Source organism: Hemicordylus capensis, chromosome 2, assembly GCF_027244095.1.
Source record: "Hemicordylus capensis ecotype Gifberg chromosome 2, rHemCap1.1.pri, whole genome shotgun sequence".
Lineage (NCBI taxonomy): Eukaryota > Metazoa > Chordata > Lepidosauria > Squamata > Cordylidae > Hemicordylus > Hemicordylus capensis.
In genome coordinates this window covers 126,276,302-126,302,405 of record NC_069658.1, presented here as the reverse complement: position 1 = coordinate 126,302,405, position 26,104 = coordinate 126,276,302, and the positions used below count along the sequence as shown (strand labels likewise).

At 40.4% G+C, this 26,104-nt stretch overlaps 1 protein-coding gene and 1 long non-coding RNA gene across 15 annotated transcripts in view; one reads left to right on the top strand and one right to left on the bottom strand.

The window, feature by feature from the left end:
* Positions 1-1,120, bottom strand: part of LOC128344659 (uncharacterized) — a 39,392-nt gene extending 38,272 nt beyond the window's left edge. Inside the window, exon 1 of the long non-coding RNA XR_008315976.1 lies at positions 491-1,120. This is a non-coding gene — a long non-coding RNA (uncharacterized LOC128344659). The remainder of the gene's footprint in view (positions 1-490) is intronic.
* The window catches only part of LOC128344657 (RNA exonuclease 1 homolog), a 62,193-nt gene continuing 36,273 nt past the window's right edge, over positions 185-26,104 (top strand). For 2 of the 14 annotated variants that reach the window (XM_053295278.1, XM_053295269.1), the window contains exons 1-10: positions 339-694; positions 4,555-5,903; positions 6,212-6,307; positions 7,948-8,155; positions 10,087-10,229; positions 11,133-11,270; positions 20,956-21,067; positions 21,250-21,309; positions 22,410-22,559; positions 24,065-24,178. In XM_053295278.1, coding sequence (XP_053151253.1) covers positions 538-694; positions 4,555-5,903; positions 6,212-6,307; positions 7,948-8,155; positions 10,087-10,229; positions 11,133-11,270; positions 20,956-21,067; positions 21,250-21,309; positions 22,410-22,559; positions 24,065-24,178 — 2,527 coding nt within the window. In that variant the 5' untranslated portion in view covers positions 339-537. Of the gene's footprint in view, positions 273-337; positions 695-2,093; positions 2,276-4,554; positions 5,904-6,211; positions 6,308-7,947; positions 8,156-10,086; positions 10,230-11,132; positions 11,271-20,955; positions 21,068-21,249; positions 21,310-22,409; positions 22,560-24,064; positions 24,179-26,104 lie in introns of those variants that run through there. The other 12 variants (XM_053295274.1, XM_053295275.1, XM_053295273.1 and 9 more) reach the window with 12 other exon arrangements.

Genomic DNA, 26,104 nt, shown 5'->3' with positions numbered 1-26,104 from the left:
TTAAAAAAAACCAAAAAAAAAAACCCTTTTCCCCTTGATTACATCCCTGTCTCGCTATACTGAAGCCACTACTCCGCTCCCTCAACCGGTACAGCCCACAGAGAGAGTAAAAGCAGAGAAACAAAAGGGGGCGTGGCTTACCAAGCTCTTGACTCGAGCGAGCGAACAAAAGGACCACAAGACTCGGGGAGGCAGTGTTGAGAGGGAAAATCCCGTGTTTCACATTCTTTGTTCTCTGATTGGCTTAGCGAGCTAGAAAGCCACGCCCACTGGTGGGTGGGAGGGCAGGGAACCCTCTCAGTTTAAATAAAAGGGAGCACCATGGTTAAAAGCTCCTGTCTGGGGCGGGGAGGGGGAGGTGAAGGAGGAGGAGGGACCCGGGGAAGGCAGAAGGGGGGATCAGAGCAGCGCGTGGTCACGTCCCCCTAGTGGCTGCCCTGCGCTGCCCTTTCCCCACCACCACCACTCGCTTTTCGCGCGCTTTTTTTACCGGGGTGTGCGCCTTTCCTCGGCGGGGGTGGGTGCCACCGGGTGGGGATGCTGCGGTCCGCGGGTTACTTCAGGAGCTTCTCCTGCCCTTTCGACGCCCGCGGGTGTCGGCGGCCCCACTGCCAGTACAGGCACGAAGCGGGGCGAAGCGAAGAGTTGTCCCCTGCCCCCCCACGGCAGCCGTTGCGAGGCTTCCCTGCGCTGGGTGAGGGAGGAACAGACAGTTGCTGTGGTTTGTCCAGCCGGCGGCGAGTGCTTCTGGTCTGGGCACCGGGCGGGGAAGGGGCTGGAGGTCCCGCCCGCGTGTGGCTTCCCCGAGACGGCCGCCCTTTCTTTGCCGCGCTCAGGCTCGTGTCCCGGCAGACTCTTTCCAATGAGTCTGGTGAACGGCTTGTAAGGGTCGGCGGCGCGAGCCGTTTCTCATAACCTGCAATTGAGTCGTGTTCACACGTGGCTCTGCTACTCGGGTTCCTCCTGTGGTTGGTTCCCATCTCAGTCCTCAGTTTGAAAGTGGAATAAATGACGCCCGTCCTTACGAACTAACAGTATTTAAACCAGTCGCAGCCAGTGTCAGTCCGATACCTATCGTTAACCTAAGCTAAGATTTTAGTCAGCCTTCCCATATTTGACAACGGCCTCCGAGAGCGACTGATTGGTCTCTGTTTAAACAGTTACACTACATACTTATAGCTCAACTAAACCAAATTTAGTCTTCTTGAATACTGAGTGCTTTGTAGGTTGGAGAATGTCTTTTTCCTGATCCAATATATTGGGTGTATCAATATTTTGATGAACAGCCTGCTGTTAATACAGCCAGTTTAACCGCCTTGGGATTGTTTTAATGAAAGGCGGTATATAAATTTAACAATCAATCAATCAGGTGTCTAAAAACTAATATTGCCCTCTAAATTTCTAGTACTTAATGGTTGCAAAGAAAACCAACATAACTTCTAGGCAGATCCTGCCCCATATTCCTCCAGTATCACCCTACAGTGTTAAACAAAATAAAATAATTAGTGGTTTATCTGAGTCTGTTTCAGAATTTGGAGAAATGGGAAAACTTGGATGTTTCCTGTCAGTTTTTGTCTTTCCTACTGAAATGTAGGTGTGCAAGTAGGTACTAGCAGTAATTTATGTTTGTGATCAAAACCGGTTTGACAGTTTGGCTGTATTCACCACTCTGTTGGCTGTTTGGGTGATTCTGGATTATTTTGCCTTTTAAAAAATCTAGATTAAAATATATTTGAAAGTATATTTCAAATTTTTTACTTTCTCTAGTATGTTTGAAAGGATATTCTTTAGCAGTTTTTCAATCCAAATTAGTTCAGGTGGATGGACAGTGGAACTAGGAAATAATGAACTATAAACAGTTGTGTTTTTTACGATGAAAGAAAATTGAGTGAAAACATCCATTTTAATGCACCTTTCGCAATTTATATATTTGAAGGGGGTAAAAGTAGCCTCAAAAAGTGGGGGAAATACAGGATGTTGTAACCCTGTGTCACACTATTTATGCCAGATTGTGCTGCTACCCATGCATTACTTTCTGATGATTTAACTTCAAAGGATAACTGGCTTATTTACCTTGTGGCTGTTTTCTCAAGGCTACTTGCAATGCTATAATCCCATCTGCGTAATCTCCTGTTTTAAGTAACTCCTATTATAACAGGTTAGCATACCTGCATCTGAATGGACAGTAGACACAGCGTAAGTGATTTATAGGGTGATTCATGAATCTAATGTAGTATGAAGACATTCTGGAGGATTCATAAGACTTATTTTCAAGGTAACAGCCACTATTTCCTGCATGGAGATTAATCTATAACATTTAAAGCACATATATCAAATTGTATGAAGAAGTGTAGTGCATTCTTGTATTGATAAGACCAGTTATTTGTTTACTACATACATCATCCATTATATGCATCAAAGGCATATGAGTATCTACATGTTAAACATAATGAAGAATTCCTGAATACATTTTACAGAATAGGAAAGAGTCTGGGTGGTAAATCTTTGAAGTTTCTTTATATATCTTCACTTAAAATGGCCCTGGATTGTTTGTTTTTATTTATTTATACATTTATATCCTGCTGTTCCTCCAAGGAGCCCAGAGCAGTGTAAATAGTTTTATGTTTCTCCTCACAACAACCCTGTGAGGTAGGTTAGGTAGTCTAGTTGTTTTGATGAGCATGTTAAATGGAAACAAATCTGAGTTGGTTGTTCAATAGCAGATGTTTCATATGGTTACTTTTGGGGCTTATTTAATTTTTTTTCCTTATGTGACTTAAATATGTATGTATTGAGAATAAACTGTCATGGGCTTGAATTGTAAACATGTGGATCATAAGAAAAAGTCTTTGTGCCCATGTCAGTTGATTTACCCAATAAGCTTACCATGTGTAACACCCTGAAGTTGAAAAAGTTGAAGATGACACCTCAGGATTGGTTGTGCAGAAAAGGAAGGCACATCAGAAAAGGAAATTAAGTTTCCTCTCTATCCCATAGGGTGCTAGCTAGCAATGTTCATTTTCAGTTATAGAATACTGACCTGTTTGTACAGGAATGCATCATGTGGCAATACAGTATGTTAAATACAATAATACAAATACAATACAGTATGTTTTAAGAAGGGTTTAAAGAATATGCTCTAGAAAAAATTTATAGGACTGAAAAGGAATTGAAAGGTATTCTAAGCCAGTGCTGCTGTATGCCATATATTAGCTTCATTACAATGAATATTGTACAAATTAAGCCACCTTGTGTGTCACAAGTGGAGAGCAAAGGAGAATGAGTTGTACTAGGTGAGAGGTACTTCAAAGCATGCAAGAGTCTAGTAAAACCACAAAAATAAAAATATTTTTTATTCAGGGCTTTAGGATTATTAGTTTAACTAACTCTGCCCATTCTCCATTAGAAAGACCCGCATTTATGTAAGATGCATTTATATATAGTTTATTGCAACCTTATTTTAGGTTCATGGTTTGGGTTTTACTGCAGGATTGTGGGAGGGCTTTTTTGTTGTTGGGGATAGACATATAAAGGCAGACGGGACAGGGACAAAACGATAAGGACCTCGGATCTGAGCTAAGTGACATAACTTACCTAACAGAATCCTTAACTGGATTCCCTATTACTTCTAATGATTCAGAAAAAAGTACTGAGGTTTTTAAAAATGTATATATACAGCTCTGAGGGTTTGGAAAATTTAGTGCTTTATATCAAGGATCGAACTCTTAAGTCTGAGAGGCATATATTCTTCCTAATGTCAGTTGATACTTGCTCTGTGCTTCCTCATTGAGGTTGTTAGGGTTACAAAGCAGGAATATGGGGTTTGGGTGTGTTTTTTTTCCGCATCTGCACCTCGATTATAGAATAACTTTCCCAGAGAAGCTCATCAGGCACCTTTCCTAGTTTATTTTTGCCAGCAGGTGAAAACCTATCCTTACTAAAGAGGCCTACTCTGGCTATTAAATTGTTATGAATTTTAAAACAGCTTTTGTTGTTTATGTAAGGTGTATTTTATAAATTTGTTTCTAAAATCATTTTAGGATCATTTATGGTAGTTCTAGTAATTTTATTGGAAGTCTCTTTGAATATCCTCTAGACAAATCTAATATATAAGCAAAAGATCAAGAATCTGGGTGTTTAGTGCCTGGCTGCTGCTGGATCATAACCATGCACGTTTCTAGATGTCACAGACTGTAACTTGTAATGTTTTCAAAGGCTTTTGTAGGTGGTAAAAACTAGAACACTACTAATATTGAATGGCTGATAGACAGTGGTTTTATTGAACTTTTTTAAAAAAATTACACAGGCAAGTTATGTCAGCTATAGGATTTGAATTCCATGGTCAGTTTGCTTTTTTTAAAAATGTACTATTTTAATGATTTTTTGACATTATTGATGGCAGAATTACAACAGAACTTGTAGAACTGTAGTCTCTAATGCTCAAGTTACACATAATGATAGATAGCAATTATAACTACAGCTATAATCTGTAACTGTTCGGTTGTAGCTTCGAAATAAGATTTCACTATTTTGTAACTTTCAATCAACCAACAGGGCTGGGTAGAAACATCCAAGAACTAGAAAGAATCAACAAAGCAATTCAGTCAGTCAAGACTGAAGTTGAAGAAGAAGAAAAGAAACTATTGTATTATAATTTGGGACAAGATGAACTTCAACGTTCTTTGACATCTGCAAAAAATATTAGAGAAAATGTATTTTCTGATGAAGGCAGTCTCAATAAGAGTCCTATAAAAGAGAAAGGTCATGTCAATTCAATCTCAAAAGTTTCTAGCAAATCCAGTAAGTATATTCTAGACCATAGCTGTCCATCTACTGATCTTGAATATGACCCGTTACTTAATTATACAGCAGGTCTTCTGAGGTCTTCTTTGAAGGAAGATGAAAATGACAGACAGTATTCCAAGCACATGAAGATGTTTCCTTGTGGAAACCTGCAAAGATCTACAAAAACGTCTCAACATGAAAGTAGATATGGATCTCCAAGGAAGAGATCAAGAAGTTCTTCACCAATAAAACTTGAAATAAAGCTTCAGGAATCAGATGATGATGTGCTTATAATAGATGCTCCACCAGTGAATGTGTCAAAAAAACCAAGAATAAGTAGGACCTGTAAAAAGAACAGAGAAGAAAATCAGGTTAGTTCTGGAACTAAAGTAGAAACTCTGAAAAATGTTGCAACGTCAGCATCTTTACATTGTACTGAAGAAAAGAGACAAGAAGATACCACTGTTGCTCAGGATTATATTAACCAAAGTGATGGAAATAAGACTGAGAGAAAATCTTCAGCCAATGAATGCTTTTATTTACCATATATAAAAATGAATGCATTGAATGCAGGAAGCAAACTCGATGATGATAAAAAATATCATCCTCCAACTAAAGAGAGCATTTCTTCTGCTTCTCAGATGAAGATTGAGTTGAACAAAGAAATGTTTAAGGAAGTTTTGGGGAAGGTTGTCTCTATTAAAACATGCAATGTGGAACAGCAGGTTATTAACCAATGTTCTGAAGACTCTTCAAAAGCTATACTATTACAAGAAACTTCTAAAAAAGTCCCAGAGCATTTAGGGAAACAGAGTTTGCAAACCTGTGAAAAAGGTGAGGTTTCAAATAATACCCAAAGCCGTCCTTTGCCAGATTTGAGTGAAAACATTTCTCATGATGCAATTTTCTTTCCTGAAAACATTGGTGAAAAACAGTGTGACAATCTTGGGTACACAAATACCAAAGAAAATTGTATAATTATATCAGACTCTTCAGAAAAAGAGGATTCTGAAGAAGATACTGAACATTCTGAATCAGATGATACCATGGAAGAATGTCGGAGAATTTTCAATGAGTTTGTTGAACATGAAGCACAAAAGGAAAAAATGGCAAAAAAGGTATATTAACTTTTTCTTGGCTTATGTGTATGCCCTTTACAAGAGGGAAGGTGCTCAGTGGTGTATTCATTTGTACTTAGCCCTTTTAAAAATCTTATAGCAATTGTATTTTAGTATGAAAGCTTAATTACAAAAGGAAAGAGGGATCAATTTCAGAAAAGCAAAAAAATGGAGTGTGATTTCCCTCCTCCAGATTATGAGTCTTTCAACAAAGCCAATGGAATTGCTGGAAATGTTTTTTGGTAACTTTTGCATTCTGTGTGCAGTTCCTTTTTATTTATTATTTATTTTTGTTTATTTAACCTAAGCAGGCACTTGCAATGCAAACAGAAGTGGCCTCAGATGTGAAGGCAAGTATGCTACCTAGACAGAAGAGAAGAATTGCTCACACAGCAAAATTTGATGTGAGTTTTAATCTGGAAGGTTCTGTAAATGTATTAGTAGGTTTTTTCATGTAGGTAAAAATGTAAATTGTTGATAACCCTTATCTACAAATCCACTATGTCACAGTACTTAAACTGAAATTGATATAATCACGGAGAAGTAGGTGTAATATTTCTGCCTTATACATACCGAAATAAGGAATACTTTAGTTAACATGTTCTTTAAAAGTTGGGTTATGCGTTATTCACAGATTTTTTTTTAGCCATTTAGCAATGTATTAGATGATATTACTGCAATCTGTAAGTATTAATCCCCAAAGGATTCAACACCTAATCTGTATTTTGTTTCTCTGTTGCTGTACTCCTGGGTTGTATTCTAATATATCAAGTGAATAGACATTTTACCATGCTTTTGAAGTGGTTACTCACTTGGTATATCAAAAGTACAACCTTGGAGTATAGCAATATAGAAATAGGATACAGGTCAAGTATTGAATCAAGCTATTGAAATCCTAGGTTTTTATTGTATGGATGCTAATAAACATCTCTAAGCCAAAATGTTCTAGAGTTACAGGATTGGTTTAGGTATAACATGGAACCATTGTTAAAAGCAATGCTTTTCGACATATAGCTTCCACAAAACATTCCTGAATCTGAGGAGCATGCTCCCCCTTCCCTTTGCTCATGAGAGCCTCCAAGGAAATCTAACCTAAACTGGAAGTAGAAACAAACCAAGATAGTTTATGATGTCCAAACTGACTGCTCTTGGTTAAACCAAGGTATGAAACTCACTTCAAACCTTGAGTTCATACCTTGGTTAACTTTACAGAAGTTGGTTAGACTAAGCAACGTTCAGCTGGTTAGGAAGTCACAACTGATCTTCTTCTTCTAACCTTACTCAGCAGTAGAATCCCTTGAAGTCTAGTATAATTAGGGGAGGGAGAAGCAGGCAAAACCTCCCAGAGGTCCAGAGAGACCTGGTATACTTTCAGCTTTTGAGGCCCCTAGCCATAATAAAAAATGACAACACATGAAACCAAAAAAGACACCAAAAATTAACAGGTGTCTAAATTTGAGGTCTGGACCAGTCTCTGCCCCCCCCCCCCGCCCCCCCTGAAATTGGCCCTGGGAACAGGTGCTCCCAAGGCTTAGGGATGCAGTGCAGAACCAAGGATTAACTATAGTGCTGCATAATGTCTGAACTGGGCATTGTTCTTAATATTTTATTTGACATTTTTTGTCAAAACCTGTTTGACTTCTCTCAGGCAGACTTAAATTTTTTTAACATGTATTTTCATCATTTCACTGCAACATCATTTGTGAATAACATATCACAAATATAAAACTATAGATCTAATTCTTATATTGCCTTAAAACGTATTGCTTTTCCACAGAAACTGTTCATGCATTCAGTGCTAGTCATGAAGCACTGTTATCCAATGATGAGAAATCAAATTGATTGGATGAGCATGCATGAACAAGCCCTTTATAGCCAAATTGTCCTCTGATGTAAAGCACTGTAATAACAAATGAAGTAGGGGCCCAACCATTTCATAAACAACTTTTGTACAGATGGAGATGGGTCATGTACAATCTTGGGTATCAGTAAATGTGGTAATGACTTGAATGTAGAAATGGTTCTCTCTTGTAATATTCCCTAGGTTAGTACCACCAAAGAAATTATTGTACCTTTTAAGGCACCGCTTCCACAACAGACTTCCCATTCCAGAATATTGCAAGCACAGCAACAGGCAGTGCAAATAACAGCTGCTGTTAAAAGTGGCCAAGCTTTTGTTGCTGCAACTTGTGCTCCAAAGAAAAGTGCATCTGTAATACCAGCTACTCACATTCAAAGCATGGGACCCATGGGTATGACCTACCAATACATCTTAATTTGTTAATCTTAACAAAGAGTTAAAGTTTTTATTTACTGCATTTGACTGGGATTTTTTTTAATATAAGCTCTCTTCTAGCTGACATTAGAAGTCTCTTTAATTCTCCTTCCCTCCCACTAAAATAAACCAGCTCCTTGGAGCTGTTATTTTGGGTATGCAGTGAAGGGGAAATGATTATTTGTAAGCATTTGATCTGGAACAGGCTTTATCACAACATAAACATATGCCTACACATTGATAGCTTGGACAGCAGTAAATCTGTAAGGGCATGCATTTGTTGCAATTGTGCTTTGGTTCAGTGGAAGAGAACCTTCTTTACATACAGGAGGTCCCAAGTTCAGTCCCTGCCATCACCAGGCAGATCTGGGAAATATTGATCTGAAACTCTGGAGAGCCACTGCCCGCCAATATAGGTTATACTGAGGTAGATGAACCAGTGGTCTGACTGTATGAGTACCCTATGGCGTAGTCACAATAAATGATCAACTATGTACCTGTGGCAGTCACAAATAATTTTTGGATTCTGACCTCCCTGGGCACCTATGGATAGTATTTTTGCCATCCTCTTTCTAGTTTTGTATTTGGCTCACAGTAGAGAGAATGGCAAGTCTGGGTGCATTTAGCTGTTATCTAATATGAATTGCTGCCTTCAGCCTTTCAGACACTATCCAGCTGATGTTGGAATTTGCCCATTTAGTTACCAGCTGGACTGAGGCTTTTCCTTCCTTTTTTATGCGGTCAGTATTGTGCCTTGTCTCTGGTACTAGGGGGTACGCTAACTGCAGAAAGCCTATTCTGCTTCTTGGGCTGCTGATGAGGTCCATTTCAACACAGGACAGTTGACTAGAGACTGGACTTCATGGGGCTGTCTGGGCAGCAGACACCACACTTCCTGAAGAGATACATCCATTATTGCTGTGCTAAATATTTGATCCCTTTCAAAAGCTCCAAGGGCAACTTTCTTATTAATGCTATTAATTGTTATTGTTTGTTAATCTGGTCTGTGACCACAATAAACTTACTACTACTAAAAGCTCCAAGGGGATGATCTAACTAGCTGGAGAAGTGATAGTAGATCTGCTATCTAGATTATCTAGGTGGTAGTAGATCACCTAGAATAATACCTTATTTACCCAAATTGAAGATGACTCTGAATTTAAGATGCCCTCCTGATTTCTAATTTTTTTCAAAAAACTTGGAGAAAGCTAGTCTTGGGTTCAGGTAAATGCAGTATGACAAATATGAAATACTTATCTCATGTATTGTATCACATAGGTGCTATTTTCTCCAAAGAAAGTGGTCTTGTATTATCAAGAATCCCTGTGGAACTACTGTCATTTCACAAGGGATGGTTTCAGGAATAATTAAGTTACTCTTGCTTTGTTAACTCATAAATGCTAGTTGACTATCAGCTCAAGGGATTTCTATTTTGTTCCAAAACATAGAGCAAGATATAGGTATGTCTACACATACTTATATCTTGCCCTATGTTTTGGAATTACATTTAATTACAGTGATTAGGAGGCTGGCTTGGACTATGGAAACTCCATGAGAACAGGTGATCTGTGTGACATGCTATTTTTTAACTTCTGCCTGTGACTTGAAACAGTCACTTGGCTAGCATGACATGCACTTGGCTAGTGTGACATACAAAGACAAACTGACTGTCTTAATTTTAGTTCCCAAATAAAAGATAAGATGACAGTTTGGCTTTGGGGATGGGAGTAGTGTTCCCTGTTGACTACAGCTCCCATCATCCTTGGCCAAAGGACTTTGTAGCTGAGGATGATGGGAGCTGTCATCAACAACATCTGGGAATCCCTGTGATGGGGAGCACTGATGGGGAGGGATTAGTATTTTTAGACTAGACACAGTGTCAAACTGCACAATATTTATCTATTTCAGTTTGTTTAAATATGTTTGAAGTTCAGCCTGTTACAACAAGCAGTGGTCAGTTGAATGTACTGGTGCCTGGAAACGCATTAACAGCAGTGCCATGTAAGCTTTCCAGTAATCCTGTAAAAAGGATTGCTCCCATGCCTATAAAGGTATTGCATATTTTATTTATACTAATATACTACTACTAATAATATAATATAGAACAAAAGGCTGCTGTAGATAAGTCACATTGTATTTAGTAAGAGTTTAGTTTAGGTGTTTGATCTGTGATATCTGACCTCATTTTACCTTGTAAATGATTTCAGATATTTATGTAGTTAGAGGAGAAACCCTTAAGGCAGGATCATAACTATCCCATGAAAATCCCTAATAGACCCTGACCGGTGATGGAATTAGTTTGGAAGATATGATTACTGGGGGAAAGTGTTTTGCCCCCCTTATACAAATTCTGTGAAACCTTAGAGAAAAGGCAAACTGCTTCTCTCTCATTGATTACATAATACATTTCTTTATATGTTTTATCCAAATATTTAATCTGTTATCGCTAGGAGACTGAGTGGAGAACATAAGATACTGTAAAAGTTAATTAAGAAAGAGTGTTAACCACTGTATAGTGGTTAGTGCAAGGAAGAGTCTTATGTATGAAGCACCTGTTTGCAGACTAAATAGTTACTTATTTCCCAGAAACAAAAATATAATATGCCATACAAATCTATCAGAAACTTTTAAATGGGTAGTTCGGTGCTGTTGTTCTGTTTTTTAATGTTTAATTTTTTTTCATAAAAGAAAAAAGTCAGTACAGCATTTTGATTAGTTACATGATATTGCATGTTCTAGGGGGAACCTGATGGATAAGGTAATGCAAGAGTTTGTGGTTATATTAAAGAGGCATTTATCTAGGAAACCTGTTCTTTGAAACTCTTCCAAAGCAGTCTTTTCTATAATAGGCTTCACTGAAATGAACGTGATGCCCTTCAGTAGTTTGAGAATAGCTGATTTGTGGTATTCCAGCCTTTATAAGCAACATGTTAAATAGAAACAAACTGTTTTAGGTGTCAAGTCGAAGAAGGCCTTCTGTAGTTCCAGAACTGGGATCCAAGGTGCCACTTGACATAAGACAACGATATGTCAATTTTTTTGTGGAAGAACTCTTGAAAGTTTGTGCAACAGTAAATGAAGCTTTTGACAAGGTCTGTTAGTTATAAAGAACAATATACCATATCTTCTTGTAACAAAGTTATATGAAACAATATATTTTGTGGATACAGAAAACCATCCTATGAAAGCACCATGTAGCAAAGACACTTCTCAATTAGGACCAGTAAAGGTTTAAGCTAAGAAGTTCTTTGCTTTCAGATTCTTTTTCTCCTTCCTGCTTGTAACTTAATGAACAGTTTGGGCTGATGAACAATACATTCCTTTTTCATAGGCAAAATTGTTTGGAAGTATCAATGCTTTACCGTCAGGATTTGTCAAGAAATTTTGGGAGTTTGTTCTAAATAATGCTTGAAAATGAATTTTTTCTGAGTAATAAAGCTAATAGGAAAAGAATGTTCACTATACTGTACACTGTACACAAATCTAGTAATGAAGTAATGTAAAATCTTAGCAAATCAGTTTGGATTAATAGTACTGATTTTTTTTAAACCCACTGAATAATGGGTATCTAGTTTTTAAAAGGCCCTGGGTGCACCGGAAGTAGATCTCTTGATTTTGGCCAGCGAGTTTTAAAGGCTGCTTTTTTAGAAAAAGAAAGAAATGAGGAACAAAGTATTCCTTTTAAGGTCAATGATATCTGGCACAAAAGGTCATGTGTTATATATATTACTATAATCCTGATACTGAGGTATCATGAGTTGAGGTAGCAAATCATAGGCATTGAGACTGAGTCCCTGGCTGGATCTCAGTACAAATCATTGAGTGATCTTGCATGAGCTCTTGCTCTTTATTTATGCCAACAAACTTCCTGAGAATTGAACACATTGTAGTGCTCAAATAATTAACATTGGATGCTGCCTACAAATAGTCAGTTAAATGCATAATTACCTCCCTCTATCCTTAAAACAGATAGAATGCTGCTATTAGTATATCACCGACATCCTGGAATGTTCATTCTGGGGGATAGTGCTGTAGAGCAAGCTTCTCCAGGAATTCTAAGGGGGACTGGGAAAACATCCCTGCCTGTTACTTGAAAATCTGGATCGTGATCTGTTGTCATTCATAAACCTGAGTTCTGCGCCTGCACAGGACCTTGCAGGTAGAATATCTAAGCTTCTTGTGGTTCCTGTGTTCCGCCTGACACACTCAGAGTGTCTGTTATTTAAACAGTTAGGGTGCCATTTTGTCAGTTCCTAACACTTCGTTGGTCCTTGGTTTTGGTTTGGTTCTGTGAGTTTGAGAAAAATACTGTTAGGACTTTCTGGCTTTGACTCAGTTTTAAAGGTTTATTCTTATTCCCCCAGAGCTCCATTCTGTCACCAATGCTTTTTAATATCTACATGAAATCGCTGGGTGAGGTCATCAGGAGACTTGGTGCTGGATGTTATCAGTATGCTGATGACACCCAAATCTACTTCTCCTTTTCATCTTCAGGAAATGGCACTCATTCTCTAAATGCCTGCCTACAGGTAGTAATGGGCTGGATGAGGGATATCAAATTGTAGCTGAATCCAAGCAAGACAGAGGTGCTCATTGTGGGGGCTCAGAATCTGAGGGGTGAGTTAGATCTCCCTGTGCTGGGTGGGGTTACACACCCCCAGAAGGAGCAGGTGCGCAGCTTGGGAGTACTCCTGGACCCAGGCCTCACCCTGGTATCTCAGGTGGAGGCCATGGCCAGGAGTGCTTTCTATCAGCTTCGGCTGATTCGACAGCTGTGCCCATTCCTCGAAGAGGATGACCTCAAAACAGTGGTGCACCAGCTGGTAACCTCCCAGCTTGACTGTTGCAATGCGTCTATGTGGGGCTGACTTTGTATGTAGTCCGGAAACTTCAGTTAGTTCAGAATGCTGCAGCCAGATTGGTCTCTGGGGCAACCCGGAGAGACCATATTATGCCTGTTTTGAAACAGTTACACTGGCTGCTGATATGTTTCCGGGCAAAATACAAAGTGCTGGTTATTACCTTTAAAGCCCTGAATGGCTTAGGTCCAAGTTATCTTAGAGAGTGCCTTGTTCTTCCCCACTGCACATTACGGTCACCTGAGGAGGTTCGTCTGCAGTTACCACCAGTTCGTCTGGTGGTGACTCAGAGACCGGTCTTCTCTGTAGCTGCTCCTGGGCTATGGCATGCACTCCTTGCAGAAATCAGTAGTTCAAGATCCTTACTGTCCTTCAGGGGAGCCTTTAAAACTTATCTGTTTGGCCTTCCAGGGTTTTAAATGATTGAAAATTTGTTTTTAAATTGTTTAAAATGGTTGCCCTGGTTCTCTAGGTTTTTTTTAGCTGTTGAATTGTTTAATTAGTTTTATTCTGTTTTTATAGTTTTGATTTTAATTGTTAACTGGTTTTAATTGTTTTTACCTTGTTGTAAACTGCCCTGAGCCATCTTGGAAAGGCGGTATATACATCAAATAAATACATAAATAAAATTAAAAAGACTTTAAAGGTGTGTGTGGAGTGTGGCGAGAAACTACCTTTGACAGATTGCCACTATTCCTGTCTCCTATGTTTGGGCGTGAAACATAAACATAAAATCTGCACTTCATTTTCTTGGCAAACTTTAAAGAATTGAGCACTAAGACCTAGTGGCACTCTATGATGGGGCTTTGAGACCCTCATGCCGATGCAGAGATCTCCGTTGATGTCGGCATCGAGGGTTGCCATGGCTGCGCAGTCTAAGTTCTCAATACCTGGTGCTCAGCCATCGACTGAACAGCCTCCGGCTCCGAAGGACTACACATCTTCTCATAGACATAAACATAAGAAGAAGAAGAGATCATCTGATGATGAGCTTTCTGCCCCAGCTCCCAAAAAGCATCAGGATTGGAGCTCAACACTGCCCTCAAGATCAGCCACTGATACTACAGAGTGTCAGTGCCCAAAATATACTAAGTACATCTTTATAAACGTCGAGGCATGTCATGATTTGCTGATCCATGTCATCAGACCTATGACTTCGTCAACAACTCTGTCAGTACTGGAGAAAACTGTTCCCTTGATACTGGAGGGGTTTTTGAGAACTCGGCACTGACTTTGACTCGTGCATCTCAACCACTTTCTCTGTTGACATCTGCTTTGGCTCTACCTCAACAGTCAATGTTGATCGCACTGGCATTGACACCTTTACAGTCTCTGTCAACATCAAGAGGAAGCACTCCATGACACCAAGGTGCAATTTCCCCGTCTGAGTCTGCAGTCATCTTCAGTGTCAAGGAGGACATCCAAGATCTGAAGGGTGGTTTGGATCCAACTACAGCAAAAATGTTTTCTCTGTTGGATTTGACAGGGAATATTCCTTCTGCTTCCACATTTGAAGCTTTTCTAAGCCAGGGCTTGGATGATGACCCAGATCTAAAGGAGGTGACTGCCTCGGTACTAAAGACTCCCTCTATGTCTCCGGCATGGAGTCATCCTCCTACATCTCTACTGTCCACTCAGGATAGTTGTGCTCCCTTCAGCTTTATTGGGGCACACATACTCTCACCCAGCCATTCAATGTAAGTGTGTTGGTTATTTGGAGACCTTTCATGATTTTCAAAGCTCCATTAGACCTCAGTTTGGGGACAATCAAAATGGGTTACCTTGGGGTATCCTCCCCAGGACTCCCATATGATTATCATGAACATCATTTATGGAAAGCACAACAATGTTCTGCTGTGCATCAAGTTCCGCAGAACATCTGGATGGAAATACCTCCTCCATTTAAACTGTACCAACCTGCTTTGGTTCACCACAACCCTATTGACATAACTATTGGAGCTCCGTCGCTGGTACTTTCATCCAGTACACAGAAGCCTTGCTTGGTGCCAGCTAGTACACAGACAGCCTCTTCTGGCAGTGATGTGCAGCTCCCTAAAACACCTTCTACAACTACTCAAGGCGTTATTACAGCTGTCAATGCCTCATCTGGAAAAGACCGACTCCAGAACTGTTTCGGATTTGCAAGTTTGCAAATAAAAAAAATACGTTTGCTAGTATGGAGCACCTTTCTGATCATCTCCAGATGTTCAGCCTACCCCATCGATTTCACTTGCTGAAGAGCTCAAGGCATACTACATTCAAGTTAAAGACATGGTGGAGGCCTTAAGCCTAGAATTAAAGACTCAAACTACTAATACAAAAGATCCTGTATATGATTTTACGTCTGTCGCATAATCTACCCAGCCTGTGACTCCACCTCTACTTCTAGTGATTTCAAGAGCGGCTCAGTCCACATGGGAAATTATTCATACAGCAGCACCTACTTCTAAGAGTCTAGAGGGCCTATATCAGAAGGATGACTGTGCATACTTAAACACCCACTTCTGAATTCACTGGTCCTCGATTGTGCCACTTCCTCTAAGTCTGGTCACTGACATACTATCCCTGCTGGAAAGAAAGGTGTAATGGGCCGGAAAGCTTACTCTACGGCCAGCTTATCTGTGCAAATAACTAATTACAACCCATGGATGGGGTGTAAATAGAATCACTCATTGTGGGAAAACTAGTACCAAAGTTATGACACTGTCACCTGAATTTAAGAAGCAATTCTCAGATACACTTTCAAAGTCTACGGTGCTTACCTGTCAGCAGCTGTGCACTGCTGAACACTTAGCTGAGACGGAATCCAGGACGATGACAACTGCTATTTCTATTGGATGACACACTTGACTTCGTTTGACTAGTTTACAACTTGACACGAAGGAGAAAATCGAGGGACTGCCCTTTGACGGGAAAGGTCTCTTAGCAATGATACAGACAGCACTATGGAGAAGCTTAAGAAATCTAAGTTTACAGCTAAATCGTTTATTTCCACTTCCGCTTCCTCTATTCAACTTTGTTAAATAGGACGTATGGCCGACAACAACAATCTTACAAACTTACAGCTCGTAACGATTTCCATAAGCTTTAATGCCAGAAACAGGCTTATGGATGGAGAAACAAAAACCATCAGGGATCTCGAAACAAACAAGATTCCTCTAAGTAGCATCTTTGATGCTAGGAGTGTGCACGGACCAATCCGGGGCCATACAAAAGGCTTCCGGACCAGTCCGGAATTCCGGCAGTTCGGCGGGGGTGGGTCTTTAAGGGGGGGCAGTAGTTCTTCCCCCTCCCCGCCGCTCTTCCCCCTCCCTGCCGCTCTTCCCCCTCCCCGCCGCTGGACTTTCCAAAAACGTTCTTGGGGCGACAGAGTTCCTCTCTGCCACCCCTGCCCCCATTGTTGTCTTCAAAGAGTTAAAGTAGAAAGAGCTGGCATCACGCATGTGTCCTTCGCGGCGCACGCGCTCATCTCCATTGCTGGCGGTTTTTGGAAAGTCCAGCACTGGAGGGGGAAGAGCGGCGGGGGGGGGAGTACTACCGCCCCTCTTAAAGACACACTCCCCCCAGTGCCGGACCACGCCTCTGTCGTTCCGTGCACATCCTTATTTGATGCTCAGGTCAGTCCACTGCCAATTCCAGCTTTATTTGCCAATTCCATTGAACTAGCAAGCTATGCACAAGCATGGCACCACATAACATCAGACCAATGGGTCCTACACATTGTTTCTGTGTGCCATGCAATTGAATTCAAGACTCTGCCAGTTTTTGTGGGCATCAGACACACACCTGCAATGCCCTCATTGGTGGAAGAGGTGAAGGTTTTATTGGGGAAAAGAGCAATTGCCCCTGTGTGATGGACATGTTGAAGGGACTCCTTCTATTCCCATTACTTCCAGATACCAAAATGAGATGGGGGTATTCATTACTTCCAGATACCAAAATGAGATGGGAGTATTCGTGCTCAACAAGTGTCTATGCCAGGAAGTTTTGTATGATAACTTTGCAAGGGATTTTACTGCTTCTTTTTCAAGAGTGGCTTGCAACGTTGGGTCTCAAAGATGCATACTTCCACATAAGCATATAGGAGGACCATCAGAAGTACCTCAGGTTCACTGTAGGAAGTGCAGTGTACCAATCCAAAGTGCTTCCATTCAGGTTGTCAACTGTGCCCCAAATGTTTACAAAATGCATGAGCATGATGGTTGCATATCTAAGAATAGAGGGTATAACAATTTCCCTATTTCTAGATGATTAGTTGCTTGAGACGGACAAGTTACATTATCAAACATCGCAAGTATCGCATCTCCTTGAGGACCTGAGGCAGGTCAATTGAAAGAAATCCCAAATGGAACCCGTGAAAGGTTTAAATTACATTGGTGCAGTACTGGACACCACAGTGAAAAGGGCATACTTGTCTTTAGGGCGCTGTCAGCAAATAAAGGAGATGGTCCTACAATTCTGGGGGAAACCCATGCAGAGAACCTGTCACATCCAGAGACTATTGGGCCTTCTGGCCTTCTACAATGAGATGGCATGCCATGCACATCTATGGATGTGCAAGCTCCAAATGTGGTTCCTCTCTGTTTTTTGGTCAAATGTGGAAAGTCAACACATGAACCTTACTATTCTGGACCCGGTTTTAATTTCTCTAAAATGGTGGATGTCAGTTACAAACCTCCAGGAAGGAGTTCCCTTCCTCACTCTTACTCCAACAATGTTGGTCACTACAGATGCTTCCCTGTTAGGGTGAGGAGCACACTGCGGAAAACGTAAAAGGCTTGTGGACCAGTCAACAAAGGCATCTGCATATCAACTTCCTAGAACTCCTAACTCTGAAGGCTTTCCTACCCATTCTGAGTGGGCATCTTGTACAAGTGCAGCTCGGCAACACCATGGCTATTGCTTACATAAACAGGCAAGGGGGAACTGTCTCCAGGTCTCTATGTGCCCTCAGTCTTCTGTTATGGGATTGGTGCATTTGTCACCAGATTCATCTGGTGGCCTTACACATCAGGGGCATAGACAATATCTTGACAGACTACCTGTGCAGGTCTCTAGTACATTTACACCAACACGAATGGGAGATCAACACCAAGTGCATATGGACTATCTTCAATGCTTGGGGACACCATTGATTGACCTATTCACAACTTAACAGAACAAGAAGTGTCCCAAGTTCTGCCCAAGACCTAAATTCTGTGCAGGATGTGTTTCAAATAAATTGGAGTACCAGACTTCTGTACATGTTTTCACCATATCCATAGCTACTTCAGGGGAAAGTCTCCTGCATTCTTCTGACCCCTTGGTGGCCTTGGCAACCATGGTTTCCACTGGTACTCAGACTGTCAAACCACAGATACTGGAGGCCGCCCTGGTGCCTGAACCTCATGTTCGGTGGGGGTGGGTCAGAGTATTGCATCCTGATCTGACTACCTTAAAGCTAACTGTGTTGAGAGTATGCTTTTAAATGACATTTCTTAATGAGCAGGAAAAGTCCACTAGACTAAATTACTCATGAAAGTGGACTCATTTTCAAACATACACTCTAGGACTTTGTCCCAGAGGGTTCTTCCATCAGGCAGATTCTTTAATACCTAACCACCTTAAAGACCTTGAGTTTAGCTAATGTTTCCATTAAGGTACATTTGGCAGCAATTTAATCTATATGTCCTGGCTACGATGGCAAGTGTATTCTCCCATCCAGATAGTAAAAGGTTTCCAAAAGGCTTGAATAATGTATATCCTCCAGTGTGACAGTCCTTAGAACAATGGAGTCTGTCGTTAGTTTTGTCATCTTTGACAGGGAAGCCTTTTGAACCTATGGCCACGGCCACTGTTAATTTGGTTAGCTTGGAAATGGCCTTTTTAGTGGCCATTACTATGGGAAGGAGAGCTAGTGAATTGACTGCATTAAGGATAGACCCTCCTTATATGGGGTTCTCCTTATACAGATAAAGTCTTAATGTGTATGGATTATAAATTCCTCCCTAAGGTGGTCTCCGATTTCCATCTAGATCCTACCAACCTTTTTTAGGGATCCATTGATACCACTGGAACAGGCTCTCCATGCATTGGATGTCAGGAGGTCACTCCTGTTCTGCCTGAGACGGACGAAACAGTAAACGGGTCTTTATATCATTTAAAGGCAAGGCTAAGGGCCATTGTGTATCCAGACAAATCTTCCCACTGGCTCATTAAGCTAATATCACTAGGTTACAAACAGCAAAACGTTGATCCACCATGTGCAATAAGAGGAAATTTGACTTGGGCATGTGCCACCTCTGCTGCTCAATTGTCAGGCATACAGTCCAGTGACATTTGCAAGGCAGCTACTTGGTTTTCAGACTTGCCTTTAATAAAACATTATTCCATTGATCTTTGCTCTGCAGTGGAGGTGAATTTTGGGAAGAGTGTCTTAGAGTGTTACAAACACCTACTGCACCCTCCACCTGGGATAGCTTGCTAAACACCCAGGCTGATTACAGGCACGGAGCCAGCCGAGTGGCAGCCTGTGTCCAGCCCCACTCAGCAGCTCCCTCCATGTTCGCCTGTGCGTGGCTCGGGCTCCGGAGGAGCCTATAGCGAACTGCCCCCCTCCCATGCCCGGGCCACTGAGAGCCCGGGAGAACTATCTTTTAGTTATTTCAGGCAGCGCAGACTGTCCAATAGAATGTTTTTCCCTTCCTATCACTCTCTGGAGGAAGAGAAAGGGGAAAACATCCTATCAGGCAGCTGACGCTGCCTGAAATGATTTGCTGAGAGCTCTTTGGGCTCTCTGCAGCCCAGGCCATGACCCTTTTGCATGTGACGTCACACGCAAAGGGGACATGGCCTGGGCTGCCAAGAGCCCGAACGAGCTCTCAGCTCGTCATTTCAGGCATCAGCGGCTGTCTGATAGGATGTTTTCCCCTTTCTCTTTCTCCAGAGAGTGAGAGGAAGGGAAAAACGTTCTATCGGGTAGTCTGCACCGCCTGAAATAACTAGCATATAGTTTGCCCAGGCTCTTGGCGGCACAGGCGTGAGAGGGGAGAGTTCGCTCTGGGCTCTAGCAGCCTTTTCCATTGGCAGCCCAGGTTCTTTGAACCCGTTCGCCCAATGGTGGCTCCGACCCTGGATGATTGATTGATTGATATACCGATATACCGCCCTTCCAAAAATGGCTCAGGGCGGTTTATGAATGGCAACAGATCACCATCCAGATAAACAGGTTGCTTACCTGTAACTGATGATCTGGGAGTGGTCCATTGATGTTCATAAGACCTTCCCATTCCTCCCCGCTGCAGTAGACTGAATTTAAAACAAAACAAAACATGTACCTGTCACAGAACCATCAAGATGATCATCATGTTAGGTGATTGTCCAGGAACCAACAAATTGGTGACCTAACTGCCTAAACAACTGATACTGAGTGCATGAGGCAAAACACAGGAACCACAAGGAGGCTTGGGTATTCCACCCCTGGGGTCCTGCACAGATGCAGAACCCAGGCTTATGAATGTCAACGGATCACTCCCAGATCATCAGTTACAAGTAAGTAACCTGTTTATCCACTGCTTGCCAAATTAGCAAATACTTGGCTAGATAGGGATTGTGGCTTTGATGGAATCCTCATCTCAAATCTTGATTGAAATGACTCTCTAAAAAAAACCAAAAACACCACTATACCATAATGTCGCAAATATTCTTGCATTGCCTCTGCTTCTATTTCTTTTGCATGGATCTCCATAATCTTTGCTGCTAACGGGCTCAACCTGTAGTTATTAATAAAGATATAATCCTTGATTTATTTTTAACTACTTTGTATTACCATCTTGGTTGAATGTCAGCTTTCCATACTTGATTTTAGTGTAAGCACTGCAGCCCAGAGCTGCTGTTTGTTTTGCAGTGTGCATCATTTTCACTTTTATTTTTGATGTAGGCGTTGATAGAAGAAAAGGCCATATATAACCGTTGTGGTAGTAAAAATATGTATCTGAACATAGCTGTGAATTCACTTAAAAAACTGAGGGATCATGCCAATATATCAAATGGTAAGTTGTGTTTTTGTGAGAAGGAGAAATTGGAGTTATGACTGACTTTGGTGATATGCATGCCTATTAAAATCCTCTAAAATATGTATAAAATATGTAATATTTTGTATATAGAAATGTATTCACTTAATGGTATAGAGCACTTGTAGTCTTGTAAAGTAACTTATTTTTGTTTTATATAGGCCAGCCTTATGGCAACAAAGGCACTACTTCCTCTGGCTTGAGAAAACAACAAAAAGATGGTAAAATATAATTCTTTTTTGAAAACTTTTGCATACAGTTGTCCTAATTCTTTTATTAATGTGGCAGTTATTCTAATATATAGGCACCTCTCTAGCTTACTTGTTTATAAATGTTCCTGGCAAGTATTTGCTCCAATCCTGATATCTAAATGCACTTGGATGCAGACTATAGATCTGTTGTAGGGGATTTTCCAGTTTAAGCTAAATAGATGTGCAAAGGAATACATTAGAGGATTGGGTTCCTGTTGTACGTTACAATACTTTGCACACACCTGATCTGTATCTAAAATTCCGTGGATCAGGCGAGTGGAGCATAAATCTTCTGCCACTTAAGTGGTGGTATGATTTTTTTTTAAGTCATGCAAAAATTTTTGCGTGGTCTTTGATTTATTTTAAGCAGATGTATCAGCCTGAAATTTAAGACCTCTAGATATAATAGAGCTGGCCGGAATGAGCAGTTATGATGATGAAAAATCCAAAATGACCAGAACCATAAATTGAATAATTTTTGCTCAACTGTCCATTTAGTATGGGCCATGCAAAATCAAGCAAGATACAGTAATATTTAAAAATGAAATCTAGTAATAAACTGCACCCAGCCTTTTTTAATTTTCCAGAGCTCCTTGGGCAACATTCAGAAGCATATATAAGCCCATGGGAGAAAAGTAGCCACTACTGATAACTGAATCTAGAAACAGTAACTCAGGAGTTAATAACTTAAATCCAAAGAACCATGAGCAGCAGAAGAAAATGTGTTAATGTTGTTCTGTGAACTCTTGCTCAAGTGCAGATAAAGACCATGTAGCGCATCTCCTTAGTATATATGTAAAATTAAAAAATATGTTTTAATAATAAAACATATGTGTGATATGTTTGGGGAATAGGCAGAGATAGGCTGTAACATAAATTCTAGTATTAAAAGATACTGAAAACATGCACAAAAGAACTCTAGATTTGGGGTTACTTCTCTCCTACAGCACTCTGATATGTCAGAAACATCTCTTCTGTGAGTTGAAGAGGCTTTTTAGTAGTAGAATGCCTTTTTGAGGGACAGCTGTTTATACTTTTTATTTGTTAACTGCTTGGTTTGGATGTTTAAGATTTTACAGGCATCACTCTCTATAGACTTCTAAAAGACTATGCTCTGACTGAGGAACAGTTGAAAGAAAATGGCTACCCTGAATCAAATCCTGAAAAACCTGGTAGTGCGATGTTATGCAGCAGCACTGTAAAACCAGCTGTATCTGACCGTGAGTAAATGAGAGTAAAACTCTGCTGTGTTGTTGGCACTTTTGTTTATTCATTTAACTCATCTGTATTTTGCTCATCAGTACATGTATTCTCAGGGTGACTAACTCAAAGAAATAAAAAGTACAACAAAACAATAAAATGCAATATTTCAATTTTAAAATTTAAAAACTGAAAATTCCTAACAGCATAAAACTGTTTACTAAAATCAATTAAAAGGCTACGAAAAAGAAAAACATCTTGTCCTTGTGCCAAACATTACATCAAGCTGGACTCCAGGGAAAGCCCCCTAGTGAGATCATTTCATAAATGGTGTGCCGCACATGAGAAAGTCTTATCCTCAGTCACCCCACATCTCACTTCAGACTTTATCTTGAATGAACAGTCAATGCCACTAAATGTTTGCAATTGTCTCTGATTAATTTTGGACTACTACTACTAGTAGTATTAATACTAAAGTATTATTAGTATTGATAAAAAGTATTAAAAGTAGTATTAATAAAAAAGTCTCAACATGGTTTACATAGAAAAAAGAACAAAAAGATTGTTCTTTGGGACAAGAAGCCATCTTTTTGTTTTTTTCTATGTAATCTTAATCTTAAAAGAAATCTTAAAAGAAATACAAGGGTGGGGTTCAACATCAGACATAATGCAAAACTGTGGATTGTGCTAACCATAATAAAGAACTCAAAACCATGGTTCAAGCTTCCAGAGGTACAACAGACAAATCATGATTTAAAGCTGTTGTCTCCCTGCTCAGGACTGGGCTTCATAAGATCATAAGTGAAGTGACCCCTTTGCAAAGCAGGGTCTCCCCTGGTTTGCATTTGAATAGGAGACTACTTGTGTGAGCACTGTAAGATATTTCCCCTTAGGGGATAGGGCCAATCTGAGAAGAGCATCTGCATGCTTGTATGCAGAAGGTTCCAAGTTCCCTCCCTGGCATTTCCAAGACAGAGCTGAGAGAGATTCCTGCCTGCAACCTTAAGAAGCTGCTGCCACTCTGTGTAGACAATACTGACCTTGATGGACGAATGATCTGACTTGATGTAAGGCAGCTTCCTCTGTAAGTTCACTTCCAATGCCATAGTGCAGCGGCCTTTTTGAAAAAGCAATAGGTCTAATTGTGGTTTATCAGTGCTTTGTGAATTCAGACATGATGTTGAAAGCATAGTTAGCACTAACTGCTGCTTGCAAACAAATTTCAAGCTGTCAGTTCGGATTGTGGCTTGTCAGCCTGAAATAAATGGTTGTTTGACTGGTGCTGGTTCAGACATACAAGCTAACTACAGCTAGACAAACTATGGCTTTGCATTGTCTCTGAATCTGTCCAAGGCAGACACCAGCAACAGCCACTGGAGACTTTAATAGGTAGAGTTAATTTCCTTGTGCTAAGTATAAGAAAGTCACTACTTTAAAAGGTGCCTTTTGGCCTAATTATCAGGGATTTTAAATATAACTTTGCTAGTTCATTTGATTTAACATTGAATTACCCTATTGGTTTCAGCCTCCAGAAGAGTTTGTTGTAGGTGTGGAGAAATATATACTGTAACTTCATCAGGAAATCATGTTCGGAAGGAAGAATGCAACTATCATTCTGGTAGAGTATTAAGACATAAAGGTGAGAATAACCACCCCTCCATGTGATCCTGTTTGTTACTTTTTAAAATTCCAAAAATGGGCATCTCATGGCAGTTTTATTCAAAAATAAAACACTAAAACCACAAAACACTTTTAGTAAGCTTAAGGCCACTAGAACCATGCCTATTATAGCGATGGCTTACTCCTCTGTACTAACAAAGAATTGAACAATCTTTTTTTCAGTTTACATTTTTCCACTTTAATGAATTGCTGACTCATAAGGCTACATTTAGGCAAGATGGAAACTAGACAAGACAGAGACCTATATGTTTTGCCCAACAGGGCAAATAGCAGCTCTCTCTCTCTCACTCACTCTCTCTCTCTCACTCACTCTCTCTGTGTGTAAGAGAGAGAGAGAGATGGACCTGGAACTCCCTCTTACTGGAAAATGGTTAACTCTCCTCTCTGCCTAGCCCACAGCCATTATATTTATTTGAATACCCTACACCCCCATCCACCACAGCTTCATTTGCCTTTAAAAAGAAAAATTCAGAAGAACTAATCAGAGGTATATCTACAGAAAAGAGCGCCCAGGGCAAGCACTGAAACTGTGCCCCTGTCCAAACATCTGAAACAAAGTTAGAATCAAAACTGCTTTGTTCCAGTAGGGTGGGAAAAAGAAACTTAGAAGGGAAATACAAAAACAAGCCTACCTCTCACACAAAATCAGCACAAGGTTCCTGTAAGAATTCAAAAATTGTCACCTCCCTATTGACTGAGCCATCCATAATTGATTCCCTACTGAGAGCATAATTCATTACAATAGAGGTTTTCAAATGTGTGCCCTCTGATGTTGCTGGACTACAGCTCCCATTATCCACAGCCAAAAACACTGTGGGTGATGGATATTGTAGTCCAACACCTGGGGATCCATGTCTGAGAACCCTCTGCACTCAACAACCGAGAAACAAACAAAAAAATTACTTTGACATTTATTTTTTACATTTGTATTCCACCCTTCTTCTAAGGAACTCCCGGTGGCATATATGGTCTCCCACATTTTAGTCTCAGGGGGATGCTCAAAAACATTCAAAAACCTGATTCCCACATGCACCCTGAAGTTAAAGGTAAAGTGTGCAGTTAAGTTGATTTCTACTCCTGCTGCCCACAGAGCCCTGTTGTTTTCTTTTGGTAGAATACAGGAGGGGTTTACCAACCCTGAAGTGTTACAGTCCAATCTTTCACCTCAGGGCCATACCACATCATTTTAATGAATATGTAGGCTAGAGCTACAGTGGATATGCCTATCACAAGTTCTTCAGACTTTGAGTAAAGATACTTGTAGGGTTTGCATTCTTACTGTAGCAAAAGCTACTTTTATTTGTTCTTACAATAAACTCCTTTTGTTAATTAAAACCTCTCTCCCAAGCCAGTTTTCTTGTGTTCAGACACTAGCACAAATTAAAACTGTGTGGAACTGTCTCCCCGTTTGAGCTAAATTCCCCACATGCGCCGAAACTGGGCGTGTTGACCAATCATCCCCAAGGCAGTTCCATCAACAGTACAGGCTGACAAGGGATGGAGAACTACATTGTGTAGCGCACACATGTACCCAATAAACATAGTATCACAGTTCCAGAGTAAACAACGTCTGGAAGTGCCCTTCTATTCCTTTTGGCTGGAGAGATATTTGAAATTTTATTAAAAAAACCAAACTCAGAAGTCATAAAGTACTGAATAAAACTTCTGATAGTCATACACTGGGATTTTGGTGCTTGTTGGCTTTCCTGAAGATTTACAGAAGCAGCTTAGATACATGGGAAGCTGCTTTATACTGAGTCAGACACTCCATCTAGCTTGGCATTGTTTACTCTAACGGACAGCAGCTCTCACTGATTTATATTGTATTAAATTTTTTTAAAAATATTTTTTACCTGTAGCCCCTTCAACCGCTGCAGCCTGTCCC